We start from the raw sequence: 20,774 nt of genomic DNA, 5'->3' as shown, positions 1-20,774 counted from the left end.
ATTATATATAATGGTGGAATTCATTATTGCATATATGCATGCACACAATATAACAATTTGGTCAATGTTGTTCCCTAATATTTTCCCTTTTCCTTCCCTCCCCAGGTCATCTTTCTCTATTCTACTGGTCTCCCTTCACTTTTCATGAGACCCCCGCTCTTTCTTTTTCTTTTTCCTCTCTAGTTTCCGTGTAGAGAAAGCATACAATTCTTGATTCTGAGTTTGGCTTATTTTGCTTATCATAATATTCTCAGGTCCATCTAGTTCCCTGCAAATGACATAATTTCATTCTTCTCTGTGGCTGAATAAAAACATCATTTGGTGTATATATACCACATTTTCTTCATCCTTTCATCAATTGACAGACATCTAGGCTAGTTCCATAGTTTGGCTGTTGTGAATTGTATTGCTATAAACATAGGTAAGCATATATTGCTGTAGTATGATAACTTTAATTCTTTAGGATAAATACCAAGGAATGGTATAACTGAGTCAGATGATGATGGTTCCTTTCCTGGACTTTTGAGGGACCTCCAAACTGATTTCCATAGTGATTGTAATAATTTATAATACCATCAACAGTGTTCATATTCTCTCCAGCATTTGTTATTGTTTGTATTCTTGATGTCTGCCATTCTAATAAGAATGAGATGAAATCTCTGTGTAGTTTTGATTTGCATTTCCCTAATTACTAAAATGTTGAACATTTTTTCATATATTTGTTGGTCATTTGCATTTGTTCTTTGAGAAGTATCTGCTTAGTTCATTTGCTCGTTTATTAACTGGGTTATTTGTATTTATGGTGTTAAGTTTTTTAGTTTTTTTATATACTCTAGATATTAATCCCCTGTTGGAAGAGTAGTTAACGAAGATTTTCTCCCATTCTGGAGGTTCTCCACATTCTTGTTTCCTTTACTGTGCAATAGCTTTTTAATTTCATGCCATCTCATTTGTTAATGAGCTTGCCTCTGTATTTCCATTATATTATTTCTTGAGCTTTAGGAGTCCTATTGAGGAAATTGTTATCTGCACCTATATGTTGTAGTGTTGACCCTATATTTCTTCTAGGAGTTGCACAGTTTTTGGTGTAATGCCTAGGTCTTTGATCCATTTTGAGTTCATTTTTGTTCAGGGTGAGGGTGAGATACAAGAATCTAGGGAAGGGAAGTTTTGACTGAATTGTAGATGGATAGTATTTGAGATTATTTAGACATGAAGGTTGATGAAGAAATGGAAATTGAATATTCCCAGGGACTTCATGAGATATTGTATGCGATGAAAACATCTCAGTGCTTGGCTAATTGTAAATATGTAATAAATGGTAGCTATTATTATCCTGTGTGATTTGGAGTGGTGTTTTCACTAGAGAAATAGGGATTCTCACTGATAGGAAAAAGACAAGCAATACAATGGAAAAATAAGGCAAAAAAAAAAAAAAAGCTACTCTGTGTTGCATGCTTACCATATGCCAAACATTGTTGGAGTACTTTGTCCACATCCAGTTGTTTAATCCTCACAACAATCCTATGAGGTAGGTCAGAACACTATTCCTTTCTTACAGGAAAAAAACCCACAGGAATTGAGAAAAGGGAGGTGTTTTCTTAAAATCACCAGCCAGTGAGAGAAATGACCAGTTCCAGGTCCTGAGCAAAAACATTACAAAGCAACAAGAAACATTTGGATAAAAAAGTTTAGTCTCAGTAACAAAGACACAAATTATAATTAGACACCATATTTTATCTTCAAATTTCAAACATTGAAAAAAAGGCAAAATGTGTTTGAGTAGTAATTAACAGTTGAACACTGCTGATAAAAGTCTAATTCAAACATTTTGCAGAGCAATCTGACAGTTTACATCAATGAAAACACATTCAAACCAGCAATTTCACTTCTGAGGAAGTAATTAGGACTTGCACAAGGATTAAACAATACAGATCATTGTCATATTATTTATACAACAGGACAAATAAATTCAGTATTTGCAAATGGAAAATAATTTACTTGGTTCCATATCATGTATTACTAGGCAGCAATTAAGACTATTTTAGAAGAGTATGTGATGATGTGGGGAAAATATTCCTAATGCTATTAGGTACAGAAGCAGGATATAAGGCAATGTGATTAGTGGGACCCCAGGCAAGTTTTGGGGTGAAAATATACACTAAAAAGTTTGAAAAGATGAAAAGACACATGCCAAATTATTAGCAGTTGTCCTTATATGGTGAGATTTTGTGTAATTTTTATTTCTTCTTAGTACCTTTTCATTTTCTAAAATTCTTACAATGAATGTTTATTACACTTAAGAATAAAATGTTCTAAATCTTTGATTAAAATAATGAAACCAGAAAGATGTATTTGATCTGTACATGGGAATATGGCAGACAGGAGAAGCCCAAGGAGTGGGTCTTGATAGTGAGGAGACAGAGGAAGAAGGAAAGGGAAAGAGGGGAGGAATCCGGGGAGAGAGAAGAAGAACACCTACAGGTGCAGGTTTGTAAAAGCTAGAACTTAACTATAAAAGTTAATGAGATCACCAAAGAAGGAATCTAGAAAGAAGGCTAAAGGTTTTAGGGAATGGGAGAACTCAAACATAGTATGATGCTCCAGAGTAGTCAGGAGCAGGAGAGAAGGAAATCAGGAGATGAGTACTGCTTAAGAAGGAGGAATGGCAAGTTTCTCTTGAAGAAGACATTGGGGGAATGAAGGTGGGAAATGCAATTGAGACCATAATTCACCTTGGGAAGCACAATTTTGGTGGACTAGAAAATTCAGGAGCCAGATGGTAGGGATGAGGCAGAAAGTATGACTGACAGGAAGTGGAGGTGGGCAGAGGAGATTAGGCATTCTGCTAGTAATCCTGAATGTTCCCACTGTCTCCCATGTGCTTAATTCACTTTTCACACTAGTGCATGCAAATTAAGACAGTTATCATTTTTTCCCCTATTTTAACTAGGACCCTTTAGTGAACTCTTCATTTTATAAAAGGTCCTTTCTGTTGAAAAGCCAATTTCCAGTAAGAATGTTTTGAGTTTACTTAGTGACTAATACAGCTTTCCTCTGTAATTGCTGTCAATGAGGAAATCCATGTTCTTCTCATTTCTACTCCAAGTGTGTAGCAGTCTAGGAAGGTTTGAATATTTTCTCTGAACTGAGTCTGTAGGAGTCTACAGAAAGACCATAGTTCTGAGTCTCTGAAGAAGTTAAAAAAAAAAAAAAAACACCAAACAAAACTTAAAACCAATTAAATGGACAGTTAATTTGTACTTATGTTACGGTTATGAAGTACATGCACTACTGCACTGGCGACATCCGTTAACCATGAACTGACAGCAGGCCAACTTCTTTGAGCTCCTTTCTTCCTAAGGTGTGTACTCCCTGTTTCAATCTCACAGCGCCATCTGGTGGATGACCCTAGAAGCTGAACTTTGGAATTTCTAATTTTCTAACAAACAAAAAAGTAACTGTTCTCTCAAAAACAAGTAGAACTACCAAAGAAGGGTCTGTTATCCCATAAGAATAGTCCTCATCCTCTTGTTCATGACTACCCAGTTAGGAAAACAAACGAAAATGAGAACGACAGATGATAAATCTAAGATTCTTTTAAATCTTACTTAATATCATGCTTGATACCAACTAGTAGAACTGTGGGTCTGTCTGGAATCAAAGTGGGATGACATGAATCTAGATCTGCATCTGAGATCTGGAGAGCAAAGCTCAGATCTCCATGGCAAAATTATGTCACTGAAAGTCACAATTTTTTTTTTTTGGTAGTGGGGACTGAACCCAGGAGCACTTAACCCCTGAACCATGTCCTCAGCCCATTTTTATATTTTATTTATAGACAGAGTCTCACAGAGTTGCTTAAAACCTCACTAAGATGCTGAAGCAGGCTATGAACTCGCAATCCTCCTGCCTCAACCTCCTGGGCATGTGTTTGGTGAAAGTCACGCTCTTTAGGGGGGATTAGGAATTTTTATATACTTGTCTTTCTTCCTACCCTTTAACTGAACATTGGGCAATTCTTAGTCAAGCCTTTGGAGATACTGAGAAATGGCATATTTATGTGTTTCAAAACCTAACCCTATGTTGGCTCATGACCAATTTTATTTTATGTTTTATATTCATCTCTTTATTTATCTTTAAATGAACTTAAGAATAAAAATATGAGAGAGTATGTTGGTAAATGACTACTAATGGTTTACCATTTTGAAATGCTTAAATTACTTCTAGGAATTGGATGTATTCCCAAAAAGTAAGCTAAATGACAGTCACCTGTTGACTATTAGTATTCCCAGGAGTCATTATCATCTTTCCCGAAGAGTCACAAAGAACAGATGGATTTCTCACAAGGAAATAGACTTTTGTGTGTGTATGTTTTTCTTTTCTTTTTATTAGAGCTTTATGGTTATCCATAGTCATGATAAATTTTGGGGACTGAACTCTGGGGCACTTGACCACTGAGTCACATCCCCAGCCCTATTTTATATTTTATTTATAGACAGGGTCTCACTGAGTTGCCTAGAGCCTCACTTTTGCTGCAGCTGGCTTTAACTCACCATCCTCCTTGCCTCAGCCTCCTGCGTTGCTGGGATTACAGGTGTGCGCCAACACACCTGGTTATTTTTAAAAAGGCTTTTCACAGAGTAGTGTGTCTGTGAGTAGTAACAATGTCACCAATTGAAATACATGTGCTCCCTGAAGGTGATGAGACTAAGTAGAGTATCTGCACAGGGTAAGCCTATTTATCCATTGCCACTTATTTCATGTAGTGGAATGTGTAGCATTGTTTTTTGTTTTTTTCCTGTTTAGTCTTCTCAAAAAGTAATATGCCAAAAAAAAAGTAATATGCTGGTAACAAGGTTATCTGAAGCAATGCAAAAATTATGTTGTTAGAATCAGCCCAGGTATCAGAATCAGAGAAGGTGAGATAAATAAATCATATTGAAAATATGTTAGAAGTGTCAGAGGATGGTCAATCTCTTTGGTTGATTCATTCTTCCTGTATGTCCACATGCGTTGTCCTGTTCCTCAGTGGATTTAAGCTACTATGACAAGGTATGTTTGCAGCCCCATTGTCTAGTATGAGAGAACTGTATTTATGTGGGCCAGTCTTAGTGTCTTCTGTATCATTGGTCTACTTGGCTATTTTGGTGCCAATACCATGCTGTTTTTGTTACTATAGCCCTGTAGTATAATTTAAGGTCTGGTATTGTGATGCCTCCCACTTCACTTTTCTTACTAAGAATTACTTTGGCTATTCTGGGTCTTTTATTTTTCCATATGAATTTCATGAGTGCTTTTCCTATTTCTATGAATAATGTCATTGGAATTAAATAGGAGTTGCATTAAATCTGTATAGCGTTCTTGGCAATAGGGCCATTTTGACAATATTAATTCTGCCTATCCAACAACATGGGAGATCTTTCCATTTTCTAAGGTCTTCTTCAATTTCTTTCTTTAGTGTTCTGTAGCTTTTATTGTAGAGGTCTCTTTTGTTAGATTGATTCCCAAGTATTTTTGTTTTGTTTTGTTTTTGAGACTGTTGTGAATGGAATAATTTTCCTAAATTCTCTTTCAGTTGATTCATCACATATATAAAAACACAATTGATTTATGGGTGTTAATTTTATATCCTGCTTTTTGGCTGAACTTATTTATGAGCTCTAGGAGTTTTCTTGTGGAGTTTTTTGGGTCTTCTAAATATAGAATCATGTCATTGACAAATAGGGATAGTTTGAATTCTTCTTTTCCTGGAGAAAAGATAACCTCTTCATCAGATGCTGTTGAGAAAACTGGAAATCCATATGTAGCAAAGTGAAATTAAACTTGTATCTCTTACCTTCCATAAAACTCAACTCAAAGTGGATCAGACATAGGCATTAGACCAGAGACGACCCTGGGCCTAACAGAAGAAAAAGTAGGTCCAAACCTCCATCATGTTGGCTTAATAACCAATTTCCTTAACAAAACTCCTAAATGTCAAAGAGTAAAATTAAAAATCAACAAATGGAATGGAATCAAACTATAAAGCTTCTTCACAGCAAAGGAAACAATCAAGACTGTGAAGAGAGAGCCTACAGAATGGGAGAAAATCTTTGCTACCTGCACCTCAGAGAGAGCATTAATCTCTAGGATGTATAAAGAACTCAAAAAACTTAACATCAGAAAACCAAATAACCCAATCAATGGGCAAAGGAACTGAACTGACACTTCACAGAAGAAGAAATATGATCAGTCAGCAAATATATGAAAAAATGTTCAGCATCTCTGCTGGTTAAAGAAATACAAATTAAAACTATACTGAGATTTCATCTCACTCCAGTCAGAATGGCAGTTATCAAGAATTCAAGAAACAATAAATGTTGACGAGGATGTGGGGAAAAAGGTACACTCATACATTGCTGGTAGAACTGAAAATTGGTGCCATCACTCTGGAATGCAATATGGAGATTTCTCAGAAAACTTGGAATGGAATGATCATTTGACCCAGTTATCCCACTCTGCAGTATGTACCCAAAGGACTTAAAATCGGTATGCTATAGTGATGTGGCTACATCAATGTTCGTAGCAGCTCAGTTCACAATAGCTAAACTATGGAACCAGCCTAGGTGCCCTTCAACAGATGAATGGATAAAGAAAATGTGATATGTATACACAATGGAATTTTACTCAGCCATAAAGAGAAATGAAATTATGGCATTTGGTGGTAAATGGATGGAACTAGAGACTATCATGCTAAGTGAAATAAGTCAATCCCAAAAAACCAAAGGCCAAATGTTCTCTCTGATATGTGGATGCTAACTCACAATAAAGGGGTGGGTAGGGGAAAAACAGAAGTACTTTAGATTAGACAAAGGGGATTGAAGGGAAGGAAGGGGATTGGGAGTAGGAAAGTTAGTAGAATTAATGGGACATTACTTTCCTGTGTTCATACACGCTCATATACAAATACACAACTGATATAATTCCACATCATGTACCACCAGAAGAATGGGAAGTTGTATTCCATATTTATATATATATAAAATATGTCAAAATATTTTCTACTGCCCGTATAAAAAAAAATAAGAAAGTTACCATGACAGAAAAAGGATAGGATTTCTGTATTTCTATAAGCAAGAAGGGACTTTAAAGATCACCAGGTGCATTATCTTAGTAGGTGAGGTAGCATAATTGGAACTTGAGCTCAGAACTTAATCTTTTCACAGAATTCTTATAAATACCCTTATTCTCTTCTTTCACTGGAAGTATAATTTTGTTTTTCTTATTTATTTACAACTCAATCTCTTGCCTCTCATTATTTTTCTCATCTTTATCCCTTAATATTTCTTCAGCTCTAAGAAAAAATAAAATTATAAAAATTGTTTCTGATGTGATTTCTGATTTTTTATTTCATTTTTAATTGGACCATGAATGTATGATATTAAAATCAAAGTGAATTACCTTTTCATATAATGTAACATGACTTCTCTTGTTTCAACTGGAGGATATAGCTCCAAGGGCACTTTGTTGGTCTCAGTATATGAGCACTGACTATGAAGGAAACTATATTTCCAAAAATGATCCGAGCAATCATTTATCACTCAATGACTATAAAAACATGTCTTACTATGAGAATTCACTGTAGATTTCACTTCAATAAAATCCAAGACAATTTCTTTTTTTATTATTATTATTTTTTTATTTAGCTTTTAATTTTTTACAGACTGCATTTTGATTCATTGTACACAAATGGGGTACATCATTTCATTTCTATGGTTGTGCACAATGTAGATTCATGCCATTTGTGTAATCATACATGTACAGAGGGTAATGATGTCTGCCTCATTTCACCATTTTTCATACCCCCCCTCATTTCTTTCTACATATTCTAAAGTTCCCCCATTATTCTCTCATTCCCCACCCCAATCCCCATTATATATATATCATTCTCCACTTATCAGTGAAAACATTCGGCCAAGACAATTTCTTGATCTCCTATGTATCAGTAAAAATAAGACAATTTCTTAAAGTAGAACTATAGATGTGATTCAGGGAAACAAATATTTATTCAACAAATATTTTAAAATCCCTTGTATGTGTTGTCACTCTGACAAACTACTATAGAGAAAACTTAAGGGGCAGTATAAAATGGCAGTCTAAAGATAGACCAAATGTTTTCTTTTGGTAGGAAGGTTGTAAATTTACAGATATTCTTAACTGAGTTTTACAAGCATGCATTCTCATATAAGTGTTTAGAGAAGTAATTCCTTTAAATAAAAGTCACATTAATTCTGGAATGAGAATATCTCAGATTCCTTGAGATGCTTATCAAAGTAAGGATAAGAAACACTGTTACAGTTTCCATAATTTACTGTTTATCAACTCTATGAGTTCTGTCAGATAGGAATGGATTGCCTTTTACTTAAATAAAAAATGATATCCTTTCCAAGACAACACAAAGCATAAAGTCATGCTTCCAAGTTAATGTCATTAAACCAGTCCACAAAGACAGCTAACTCTCCATGCCTCAAATTTCCCTTTAGTAATTTGTTCCAGTGTTGGTTTAAAAATTCTGATTTCCCTGGTATTTAATTTAATCCCCCATGGACTCCCTTGAACTAATCACAATTTTTTTCTTTCCTATTCTGAGAGCAGAGCTGACATTTTTATAATATTCTTATGTGTATTAAACTGCTATCAAGTTTTTTCTTCATCCCTCAATTCTTCAGGGTATACAAAAGTTCTTTTTTTTCCTCCTCATGAGATTTATTGCCTCTATCTTTAAATCATCCTTATGACCTTAAGTCATTGTTATGAAACTCAGGCCATTATATCTTTGTATTGCAAGGCCCTAAACTTGACACCATACTCTAGCCAAGTCAAGAATGTTATCATATGTGGTGAGGAGATAAGTTTATAGTCTGTAAACACAAGCTCTTATTTTTACATAATAGCAGCAGATTTTCTAACTAATGTCATTTTGAGATTCTGGTAGATGCCTCTACCCCTTATTTATTTTACATGTAAAACTAGCCTCTTCCCAGTAAAAGCATCTTAGAGAGGTATCTAATAAAAGCTTTAATATCTTCTGGTAATGACAACCTCACCAGTTCTTGATTTTAATGCTTACTGGAGATAATTCATTGGTGGGATTTCAAAGATGGTGATGGCTGTACTTACCACTGCTTTATAATACTAGCAATGCCAGGACAAAGGGGTGACTGGAGAAAGGGGTTATCTTTGTTCAATCTTCTGTTGTATGCCATATAAACACAAGACCTCAAATTCCATCTTCTTGTCAGGTACTATGTTAATCATCTCCTGCATTGAATTCAAGAGATAGTATATAAACATTTGTCATATTATTAATTAAGACAATCTATTTGATTAAAACATGGGCCCAAAATACCTGCCTTGGGACCAAAACTACATGTGTTAGCAGATCTTTAGATATAAAATTGAATATGGTTTTCTCATTGATTCATATGAAATATGAGGTATTCCTCATTATTTCTCTCCAAAGAGAGTTGTAAACCTATTGCTGTTTTTTATTTAATTACCAATTCATATTCTGGAAGTATTTTAACTTTATATAATCTTATCTGATTGGAAATTTATTATAATTTTTTTGTATCTCTTCTCACAGCCTGCCACATATTAGAATGCCGCAATGGAATGGCCCAAGATGTCATAAGTACCATTGGGCAGGCTTTCGAACTCCGGTTTAAACAGTACTTGAAAAATCCTTCTTTGAACACTTCTTGTGAAAGGTCAGCCCAGAGTTCTGTAATTATTTGACATACTTTCTCTTTATTTTAAAAATTAATATATTTCACAATTAACTATGGAAATTAGTAATTATTTTCTTACAAATAGTTGCAGTTTTAGTACAAACTAATAGTGACATTTTCTATTTTCTTCCATTCATATTTATACAGATATCTCCTCTTGTTTTGTAACAAGATTATAGGAGACACTAAAAGTAAAAATCAGCCCTGTTTCTCTAGTGTTAACCAAAGGCTATGAATTAAGTACAATTATAAAATATTAAACATCAACAAGTTCTTTGGATTTTTTTTGACCCCAGATCTCTTCTGTGTCAGTAAAAACAAACCAAGAACCAAGAACAAAGAACAAAATAATAATAAGAATCAATGTCTACTGTAGAAATTCTTGTTTGCTAGTTTGCAGTGTAAATAGATCAGCTTTCACTAAATTGTGGTGGGGGGTGCAATGTGGTGTGACCCAATGATCTGATTATACTATCTAATGCACAGAAAGTTCAGGATGAAAAATGAACCTTTTTAGGCCTCTTAGACTCCACCAGGTATGGAATGCAACAAGGCCTCTGGTTTGCAGAGTTCATGCCAGAGATATGAAACTCTTAGGTACTTTAAAATGCATTTTCCCCTCATTTGTCTTTATACATACATATATATCCACAAACACTAGGTTTGGAGATCTCCCTTAATGAAGTAGTGAAGTAGTCTAGGGTAGCAAATGAGAATAGTTACCAGAAACCTTGATGCTGAATTTTTCCCAGGATAGTACTTAGTCTTAGTACTATCATTTTGTTTACATGTAATGAACTCAACAAAACCATGCGAGTTGTCAGTAGAATCTGCTCATTCCAAAAAGTCTTGATTTATTCTTTTTTATAACAAATTTTTATTAATTCCAATTCAGAAGAAAAGCCTATTTGTTTCTTCATTACCCTGTTTCAGTTTTAAAATCAATTGCATGTTTACATAAATGTACCCACTTGCTACATATGGTTCTAATATTTCCTTATGAATCCCATATATTTGTCTGGATTTGTGCAGACAAGATAGCTGGCCATAGTGTTCTTATTTTTTTCATCTCAGTTTAATAAACTGGGCCAGCCCTTCTACCCAAAGAACAATATCTAAATTATCCTTGAGTAAAACATTTCCAAAATGCAACAGTCGAAGCCTGCTGGAGATACCCAGGAAGCCTTTGCATCTTATGACAAAAATGCCTTATATTTAGAGAGTTCATTATTAATTGTTGCTATCATTATTATTATCATTATTATATTATAATCCCTGAGGGAAGGCACAAAGCATCACCTTTGTCACTATTTTTTGGCTTCCCCCACTTAATTGTCTACCAAAACTAAACAACAACTCAAACATCTGTTTGCTTCCATCCAGATGTTTGCCATCACGTAAGCACAGCTATACACTTAAAACACAAATGCAAAAGTTTTCAGGATGATTTGCTTGGTTCTGATCCCTTTGCATCCTTTACAGCATTTGAATTCCCACCCAACCTCTTAGGGATTCTTTTTTTTTTTTTCCTTTACAGTGAGAAGGTGCATACTGATGACCTTTCAGAGGAAAGAGAAGATCATGAATACTACAATGAAATCCCAGGGAAGCAGCCACCTGCAGGTGGCGTTTCAGATGTGCGGATCAAAGTTCAAACCACAGAACAAATGGCTTACTGCCCAATACGCTGTGAAAAGTTATGCTATTTAGTAAGTAATGTTTTATTGTTACTGGAACCAGCAGTGTAACTCTGTCCCTGTCACTAGAGCATTTCATTTGAGGGTTTCCAAATGCCGGTTTCAGGAAAGTCTCTTCTTTTTCAAATGGTTATTGGGAGATGAATCAGTCAGAGGCGGTACCAGATCATTTTTACTCCCAGTCCCTCAACCACAACCTCAGCAGTTGGTCTCATATCTCACTTCACTGGGAAGACCAGTTCATCCAACACGTTATCTTCAACTTCTCCCTTCTCCGTCTCCAAGTCTTCCTGTGTTCTCTTTTCTTCTTCTTAGCAACTGTCTCCAAAGTCAATTTCCCCCCTATGCTCTTGATCCAAACCCCTTGAATCTACCCTTGTCCTGTCCATTAATTTTTTTCAATATTTATTCTTTGCAGGTTCATTCTCTTCTGCCTGCAAATAAACTTGGACTCCTACAATCTAACTAATAATGTCTTACCTCTTTCTTACCTTCCTTTCCCTCACAAACTTCTAGAAAGCATTGCCTCTATGTTTGCTTTCCTATCTGCATTATACTTTTAGAATTTGAACTCTGCTTGACAACTTGATAGAAATTACTTTTATAATAGTCATCTGCTTAATTTTAAATCTGCTTTCCTCAACTGTATTTTGCATCTGTCTACAGCATTTGATGCCTGTTGGCTACCTCTTCTTTTTTTGAGATCTCTTATTTTAGCTTTCAAAACATTTCCATCTTGTCATTTTCTTCCCATATCTCTAGTTACTGCCTGTCTGCCAGCCTGCCTGCCTTCCTTTCTCCAACATCTTATTATTAGTATTTTCAAATAAACAGAAAAGTTAAAAGAATTATACAGCGAGCACTCACAGAGTCACCATCTGGATTCTATAATTAACATCTTACTATATTTGCTTTATCACATGTTGCCATTTATCATTCATTGATCATCTTATTCTGATCACATTTCAAAGCAAGTTGTATCTTCTTTTTATCTCCTATTTTCTCTCCTGAAACCCAAGCCCTACCTTTCCACACTCTAAGCACTCTTCAAGGCTCTGCCCTTGGCTCTCATCTCACTCTAGGCCACCTGTGCACATCCTTCCTCCGCCTTATGTCTTCAGCCCTTATTTATCTTTCCAACTGTAATGCCACATTGTATTACCTTGCTTCTTTATATAAAAGTTGAAATTGACATTTTCTCCTCAACCTCAAACTCAATTCCTCTACTGATTTATTCATGTTTATTATGGCACTACCACTTTTTACCAATCTATTATATTCGGTTTTTCTCACATTTTAGGTTCCATATTGACTCAGTTTTCAAGACCAGATTACTACCATGAAAATATCTTTTGCATCTACCCAAACTTCTTCATCCTTACTGTCCTTTTAAATTCTGGTCCTCTCTTGCTTAGATGGTTCTGAAAGCTCCTTTCCTGTCTCCAGATTCATTCCTCAAACCCTCCTGCACAGTATTGTCAGATAAATCTTAAGCACAGTATTGTCAGATAAATCTTTCTAGACATTACCCTTCTCAAAGGCATCAGTTGATCTCCATTCCATTGCTGAAGGCAGCTACGTGTGTAGGAATCATCGAAGTCCTTTTATTGGGTGATTTTTTAAGAATGAGAAGTGTGCTTGGTACAAATCTCAGTAGAATAGGGTTCCATTCTGTCAACTCAAAGTTAGGTGGAGGTTGGCTACATGGCTATGTTTATACAAATGTCCTGAAAATCACTTTCTGGCTAGACTTTAAGTCCTATAATATGAACTCCCAACCAGAAATAGGGACACTAAGAACACACAACATCAGCAGTCTTTGATTCCCCCACACAGATCAGACCTACCTCTGCAACTCCAAAGCAATAATACGAAAAGAGTATGCTTCCCCATTCATAATCTCAGTTTCTGACTTGTCATTTCTTATGTCAGAAAGTAAAGTTACCTACTATATTATCCTGGGAGGAGTATTAGTATTTTTTTAAATTTATGCATGTGTACATAAATGTTTCACCATTTAAATGTACCAATAAAAAATGTGGAAAGAAGAGAGAAAAACAAAAAGAAAAAATAATGTTTCACAATTTGGTTTTCATTCAGCCTGGAAACACCAAGTGCAGCAGTGTATATGAGAACTATCTGGAACAAAGCAGGGCAATAGGTAGGTATGGCACCTTTCCCCATGCTACCTCCTGACCCCTTTTAAGTAATATGAATGTGTGTGGCCCTTGCTCTTAAATACTTTATGGAAGTATTTGCAGCAGTCATCCCAGAGAGGCCCAGAATGTACAAGTGTATCCCTAGAAAGATTCTTGGTTCCCTCTTGCTCTTGTGTGATCCACCTGTTGATGATTTTATAGTATGGGATGTTTCACTTCTCTGACATTGTGAAAACTCTTTCTGAAAAGGTGCTGTCTCCGCTCAAAACTCAAGGGATTTCCACTTCAAAGATCAGACAGTAAACTAACACTATGAAAATTGATGCCTGTCAAATCCATTAGGATTAAGATAAAACCTTTGTTCCAGGTTGGCAAAGGGAGCAAAAGGATACTTGAAATGTGAGAGTACTAATTAGGGACCTGTCTACTCCCTACTTACCAGGGTACTACATGTTTTTGTTTTATTTATTTATTTTTTTAGGGTACTACATGTTTTATTGCTGTGTGTGATCAGTAATGTTGGGCAAGACTTTCCACAATCAAAATATAGGGCATCAGCTGTCAGATTGGAAATACATTTTCATAAAACAAGTTATATTGCCAGTTAGTCCTTTCATTCTTCAAATTGTGTAAAATATTTATATGGGAAGAAAAGTTTTACAGCTTTAGAGGGGGAGATGACAGAATAGTATAAATAATGCAGTGGAGGACAGAGTTAGATAACCACAACAAAGGACTCAAAAAATAGGAACTTGCCATTTAGAAGGTAGTCACTTCAAGCATCCTTTTATATTTCTTGTGCAATCCATTAATTTTATTATTTTTACATAGTGGAGGGACATATGAGGATTTATTGTTTTTAGTGTAACTGATTATCACCCTCCTCCATCCTGAAAAAAAAAAAAAAAAGGAATAGTAAGCTAAGGCAGTATTTAAACATGACTCCTGATTAAAATTCCATGGCATTCTTCAAGATTACTTAAAACTCCAGAATAGTATGACTAGTCAAGCTACAGTAACTGTAAGTGTGAATGTCTTTTTAAAATTATGCTAAAAGCTGTAATTCCTCCTACCCTCCCTCTTTTCCTTCACCCAGGAAATTCTTAACCCCAAAATTTAATAGTCAGGAACATACCTGGATGACCTGTGATATTGTAAACTTCTTCCTGTGTTGAGCTCCCTAGAAAATACTTCTGTTTCCTTTTTTATCTTATTCATATATTCTTCACCTACTCAGCAGTTCATTCAGTGATGTTTATTGAAGACTTCTCATGGACCAGGCACTGTGCTAGCTGCTAAGGATAGAGACACAACTGGCACTCATGCATTTTAGTCAGGAAGACACACATAAACAGATGCTAACCACTTTAACGAATGTCTCAAAGCCCAGGATGATATGGGAACAAATAGTAGGGGAACCTAACTTAACCTGGGAAGCTATGGAAGGTTTTCCTAAGGAAGTGACAGCAAAAATCAAGACCCGAGGGATGAGTGGGAAATATCCAGGTATAGTGGAGAAGGTAGGGAAAGACAGGGAGGGAGGGAAGAAGATAGGGAGAGATGGGGGAGAGACAGAGAGAAAGAGACCGAATAAGCATCCAGACTGTTGTCACAGAGAGAACATGGGTAGAGAAAAAAATGAGTCTTAAACCTGCAACAAAGTCCTAGGGAACACCAAAATTTTTAGCCCTGCCCAGAAACCTCCTTTGCAGCTTGTCTCCCTCCTCTCCATTAAATAGCCATCATGATCATATCTTGCATCCTCAGTCATCCAGCTTCTGAAGGGAACTCACTGAATGAAAATTATCACTTCTAGAACTAGTAGAGTACTCCAATATAACTATTGGAGGAAAGGGGCATGTTTCCCTCCTCTTCTTCCTCCTCCTCCTCCTCTTCCTCCTCCTCTTTCCTCCTTTCTTCTCTAACTGTTCTTCCTTTTTCTCTTCTCTTTCTGTTCCTCCACCTTCCCTTCTCCCAAGAGCTCTCATCTTGATTTTTATTTTTTACATTTTATTCTTCCTCCAAATGAATAAATTTTATGAAGGAATTAATGGGTATGGAAGCATCATTTTAACCTTATTCAAGATTTTTCTTTTTGTAAGTAAAGCCTTGTCATAGAATCCAATTGTTTCTGATTAGTTTGGTTTTATTTCTTACTTAAACTAACAGTGTAACTTATTCATATGTGGTATTTATATGCCCTAAGCCACCATAAGCAGATACAAACACACAAACAGACTTTATAATAAAAGTTTGTTTAGAGCCTGGGATGTTTTCCCATAGAAATAATTTTAGAAATGATAGCTAACTCTTACACAAATACACTATATTATGCTACTCTGGTTTGCTTAAACTGGAGCATAAATGTATATTTTGTTATGAAAAATACAATTAAAATTCTGTTACACTCTGCCTTTCATCATGGTGGCTCTGTGGTAATGATTAACTGAGAACTTTGTAGAATCTTAGGGAAATGAGATAGTGTTTGTAATTGAAAAAAGTCCTTCACTAGATATTTTCTTCTACTATTAGTCTCTAAAGTACAACATTGTTTTGGTGGGGAACCAGAATACTAGAAGCCATCTTGTTGAATCTTAGCCACTAGTTGAGCATAGTAGCACATGCTTGTAATACCAATGATTTGGGAGGCTAAGGCAGATGATCCCAAATTCCAGGCTAGCCTCAGCAACTTAGTGAGGCCCTGAGCAATAAGATCCTGTCTCAAAACAAAGCAAAACAAAACAAAACAAAATGGGCTAGGGATGTGGTTCAATGGTAAGTGCCCCCTGGGTTCAATCCCTGGTACAAACAAACAAACAAAAAAAAACTCAGCCACTAAAACCATGATGGAATAGAAAGATTCAACACATGTTCCAGAGGTTCCAGAGGCTACAAGAATGGTCCCTCTTATTCTGGCAAGAGGCAGTTTCCTACTGTAATGTCCTTTCATCCCTAGATAACTGTAAGTCAGATAGATGTTCATATCTCAGGATCTTCCTGTGACTTCTTGGGCATATGTTTAAAAAGTAATGTGAAATTTTTGACCAATGAGCAAATTAGCCAGTTGCAAGAATAGCAAACATGTAGTTTTTATGGCATTTTCCAGAGATTCATACATAAGCATTTGAGGGACACCTATATAAATATTTTTAATAAGGTTTGACTTTTTCCTCCCAAGACATTTATTTATTCAAATATTGACTTAAAACTTCAATTCTGGAAGTATTATAAATATTGCAATAGGTTGTTGAAGGATTTAATTGTATTTGTTATAAACACAGAAACTATCTCTATCCTTAGCACTAAATTTCCTCATGGAAAAAATAATTAGCAAACTATAAACTATAATGCTTCCCAAGTCTTCAAGTTAAAATGGAAGTGTTCGTATTTTAAACCAAAACGGTTTGAAAGTTCCATAAACCCTAAGGGCTTACACTTGAAAATTTTGTTACTTACAGTGTGTACACTGTGTATATATTTATTTTCTGCTACAAATCTTCTCTTAGACAGGTTGGATAGGTTCTCAGAGTAATATTTGGCACAGGGAACTTTCGGAATGCATAATGGCTGGCATATGTGGCTAAGCTCTCATCACACACTTTAGCCTAGAATGATGTTAAATTTGGGTACTGGGTGGGATGCTTTTTTAAAAATTTAAGACAACATTGTCAACTTAACTATGATGTTGCATTTGTGAAAAAAAAAAAAAAAGGCAAGGCAGTTTTCAGGAGAGACTGGATGCAGACATTGAGGTTTCTGTGTAATCCTTCTGGATGGTAAATTTGATGTGATCAGCTCAGACTAATGCTTTGTGAAGAAGCAGATGAGGCAGTACCTTGTGCTAAAAATTGATTCAGGATCTTTAGAACACAATGGGGTCAAATATGCTAAGACAGGAAAACTGAATAGACACGCAGTCATTTGTCATTCAGCTGACATTTTTCTTTTGAGTACTAGCTCCACGACAGGTACTGAAGATGCAGGAGCTACTCAAGAACAACATGTTCTAGTCTTTCTTCTCTAGGACTCAGTGAATTTTTGACCTGGAAGCAGATAAAATGTACTATGGTGGTATCTAACCCAATCTAAAGGAAGGAAGAACTCAGGGGAAGGCTTTCTGAAGCTTCTGGTTTTAGATGGTTTCAGAGCAGAGTTGTACAGGACAGGAGTTAAAGAATGGGGAGGGGTATTGCAGTAAGAGATAAGTATCGTGCACAGGGCCCAGCACCTATGAATAAATAAATAGCTGAGCATTATGATAACTATTGATTGCCTACCAAAAGGCAGATTCTACATTCATTGTCTCACTAACATTAGTCCTCATGAATCTAATTTATAGATATGAAAACTGAGTCTTTGGTGGGGGATTAATTAACTTGCTCTGGGACACATAGTAAGAGATACCACAGGGGTTTGAAACAGGTCCATATGGATGTAGAAACAGACCTCTTAGTTACTTGTCAGCACTTTTGGTCATATTCTAATTTCAGTAAATTTTATGAGCAGCAACTCCTAAACAATTGATTATTCAATCACATGTTATACATACATATACCAGTATATTATGCAGACATTATAAAACACACAAATATAGAATATTTTGAAGTAGAGTTAATGATAAACATTTTTTAAAAATCTTGCTAATAAGAAATCTTGCTAATAATGGATGCTATCATTAGATAATATCTTGAGACTCAGTATGCATTCAGAGTATTTACTGATAAAGAAAATAGATGTAGATCTGCATTTTAAATCTTGGTAATTTTAACTTTTGTGGGGCCAAAGCTCTCACCTGATTATATCATTATTATTCATAAGCTCATAATGCAACTCAGAAGGAGTTTGTACAAAGTAAAAAAATGATCTTCAATCCTCAATTTCTTTACAGTAATCTTTTAGTTACTTTCTATTTGTGAAAGTAAATTTAATTTAAACTAGATAATACAACTCATAAATCCACTTAACCAAGCAAATGGAAACTGTGATATATTGCAAAATACACAAAGAGGTGCTCTGTTGACCCCTCCTCCCTGCAGAAACCCCACTCCTCTCTCAGGATATCCCACATACGAAGTATGCCACTTGACCAGATGACAGGAAACAGCTGACAAACAGAAAAGGAGGAGAAGAAGAGCAGGTAGTAAGAAACTAGTCTTTGGCTGGGCTCCCCTACTTGGTGTGCTCTTAAGTTTCCATACTATGAGTTACAGAATCATAGCACTTAATTCATCATGAGGTATGGTCCACTATGAGATAGGTCCTCCTTACTGCATCACATCAAGGGAGTTTCATGACGGAAGCTATAGCAGGACTAATGTGTCTTATGGTAAAGCAATAGAATGTCACTACTTCATGTACACCTCATGGCATAGCACATTTAGCTAAGACTTAAGTGTTCTTATTTAAACAGAAAAGCAAAAATGTTCTATTCAGACATTCCTAGGAAAGAACTATGTGGATGCTACAGAGTACTTCATGCCATGAAGTACTAATGTCTATGAATTCGGTATTATGTGCCAGGTATGTGCAGGGTGACAGCTGTGAACAAAGCAGACATCCCCTGTTTTCATGGAGCATATGGTTGAGATGCATGTAGAACTTCAACAAAAAATAACAAATAAAAAATGAATTATTCCTGTGGTAAGGGCTTCAGTGGTTAAGTGTAAACTACTAGGAAAGAAAAGATCTAGTCTAGTTTGAAGGGTCAGGGAAGGCTCTCCTGAAGAAATAGAAGTTTAAACTAATATCTGAAGGGCAAGAGTGGTGGGCAAGGGAGAGAAGAGCATGTCAGTCAGAGAAGAGGGGCCTTACTGCAGAGACCATACTGCAAGGCCAGTGAGACCCCAGGCAGACACCTGGAAGGAGAGAGGAAGGGAACCAGATACAATAAAACAGGGCCTACAGCTTGTCAGAGTGTGGGAAGCAATCAGAAGGTTTTTAAACTGAAAAATGTGACCAGATTTGCAGTTTAAAACAGATAATTTTGGGCACAATGTATAGAATAGAGTGGATGGGGAGAGGACAGATTAAGAAGGGAGGTGATAACCTGAGGGTAGAATCCTTTCCATTGAATAACAGAATGAAATACAGCAATTGGTGCCAGGCTGAGGTTGGCACGAGAGAACTGTGAGAGTTAGATAGCAACCAAACTTCCCATGCTTAAGAATTTTAATTTATTCATTTATTTATTAATTTTAAAATATATTTAGTTCACAAAAGATAAGAATTTTCAATTAAGTAATGAAGCTTTTGAAAAAAGTTTATGAATATTCAGATTTAGTATAATATGTATGTTTTCCTGATTCCTGGGCTACTACTACCAGCTGAGCTGTGGATTGGAAATGTTTGCTGAGACAATTCCCTCCCTTTTTTTCTCTAGCCATTCCTCTTTGGGATCTTTCTGCTTGTCTCTGGTCTGCTTTGGAGGCGATGGGTCAGCTGAGGGACAGGGCAGAGAGGGAAAGAAAGGCCAAAGAAAAAATGTCTTTTCCTTGAAGACTGGTTCATGTCTTGATTTTATGGGTGAGACCGAAAAATCATTGTTTAGTTCTTTTTTTTTTTTTAAGTATTTTTTAGTTGTAGATGGACACAATACCTTTATTTTATTTATTTATTTTTATGTGGTGCTGAGGATTGAATCCAGTGCCTCACATGTGCTAAGCAAGCATTTCACCACTGAGCTACAACCCCAGCCCTTTGTTCAGTTCTTCTTTAGAGTAGGCCTGACTTACAGCTTCCTGTCACTTCTCTACTTAAACATGATTTGTTACCAAACAAAACTACAATGCACTGATCACTGCTAATCACTACAGGTAATGCTCATGAGAGAGGGGTGCAGTGCCAACGAGATGCCTCATTAATGAAGCACACATGTCGAGTGGACCTCTTTGATGACCCCTGCTACATTAATACACAGGCTCTTCAAAGTACATTTGGCTCTGCTCGAAATCAAAACTCAGCTCAGCCACTGGGAAGCTCATGGCACTGTGGAAGTAAGTACCTATTCATTGTCTATGTTAGTTTCCTGGGGGCTGTGCTAACAAATTACAAACTGGGTGTCTCAAAACAACAGAATTTTCTTCTCTCACAGTTATGGAGCCTAGAATTCATGTCTTGTATGCTGAGCTGTGAAGTGTTCTCTTACC

The 20,774-nt window shown here is 36.0% G+C and overlaps 1 protein-coding gene across 1 annotated transcript in view; it reads left to right on the top strand.

Moving 5' to 3' along the window:
- Nucleotides 1-20,774, top strand: part of SHC4 (SHC adaptor protein 4) — a 123,554-nt gene that overhangs the window by 81,525 nt on the left and 21,255 nt on the right. Inside the window, exons 7-10 of the mRNA XM_079128798.1 lie at nt 9,629-9,752; nt 11,311-11,482; nt 13,571-13,631; nt 20,442-20,621. Coding sequence (XP_078984924.1) covers nt 9,629-9,752; nt 11,311-11,482; nt 13,571-13,631; nt 20,442-20,621 — 537 coding nt within the window. The remainder of the gene's footprint in view (nt 1-9,628; nt 9,753-11,310; nt 11,483-13,570; nt 13,632-20,441; nt 20,622-20,774) is intronic.

The sequence above is a fragment of the Sciurus vulgaris genome (assembly GCF_902686455.1).
Source record: "Sciurus vulgaris genome assembly, chromosome: 2".
Taxonomy (NCBI): Eukaryota; Metazoa; Chordata; class Mammalia; order Rodentia; family Sciuridae; genus Sciurus; species Sciurus vulgaris.
The sequence above is the reverse complement of the archived record's forward strand: the minus strand, read 5'-3'. Positions and strand labels throughout refer to the sequence as shown.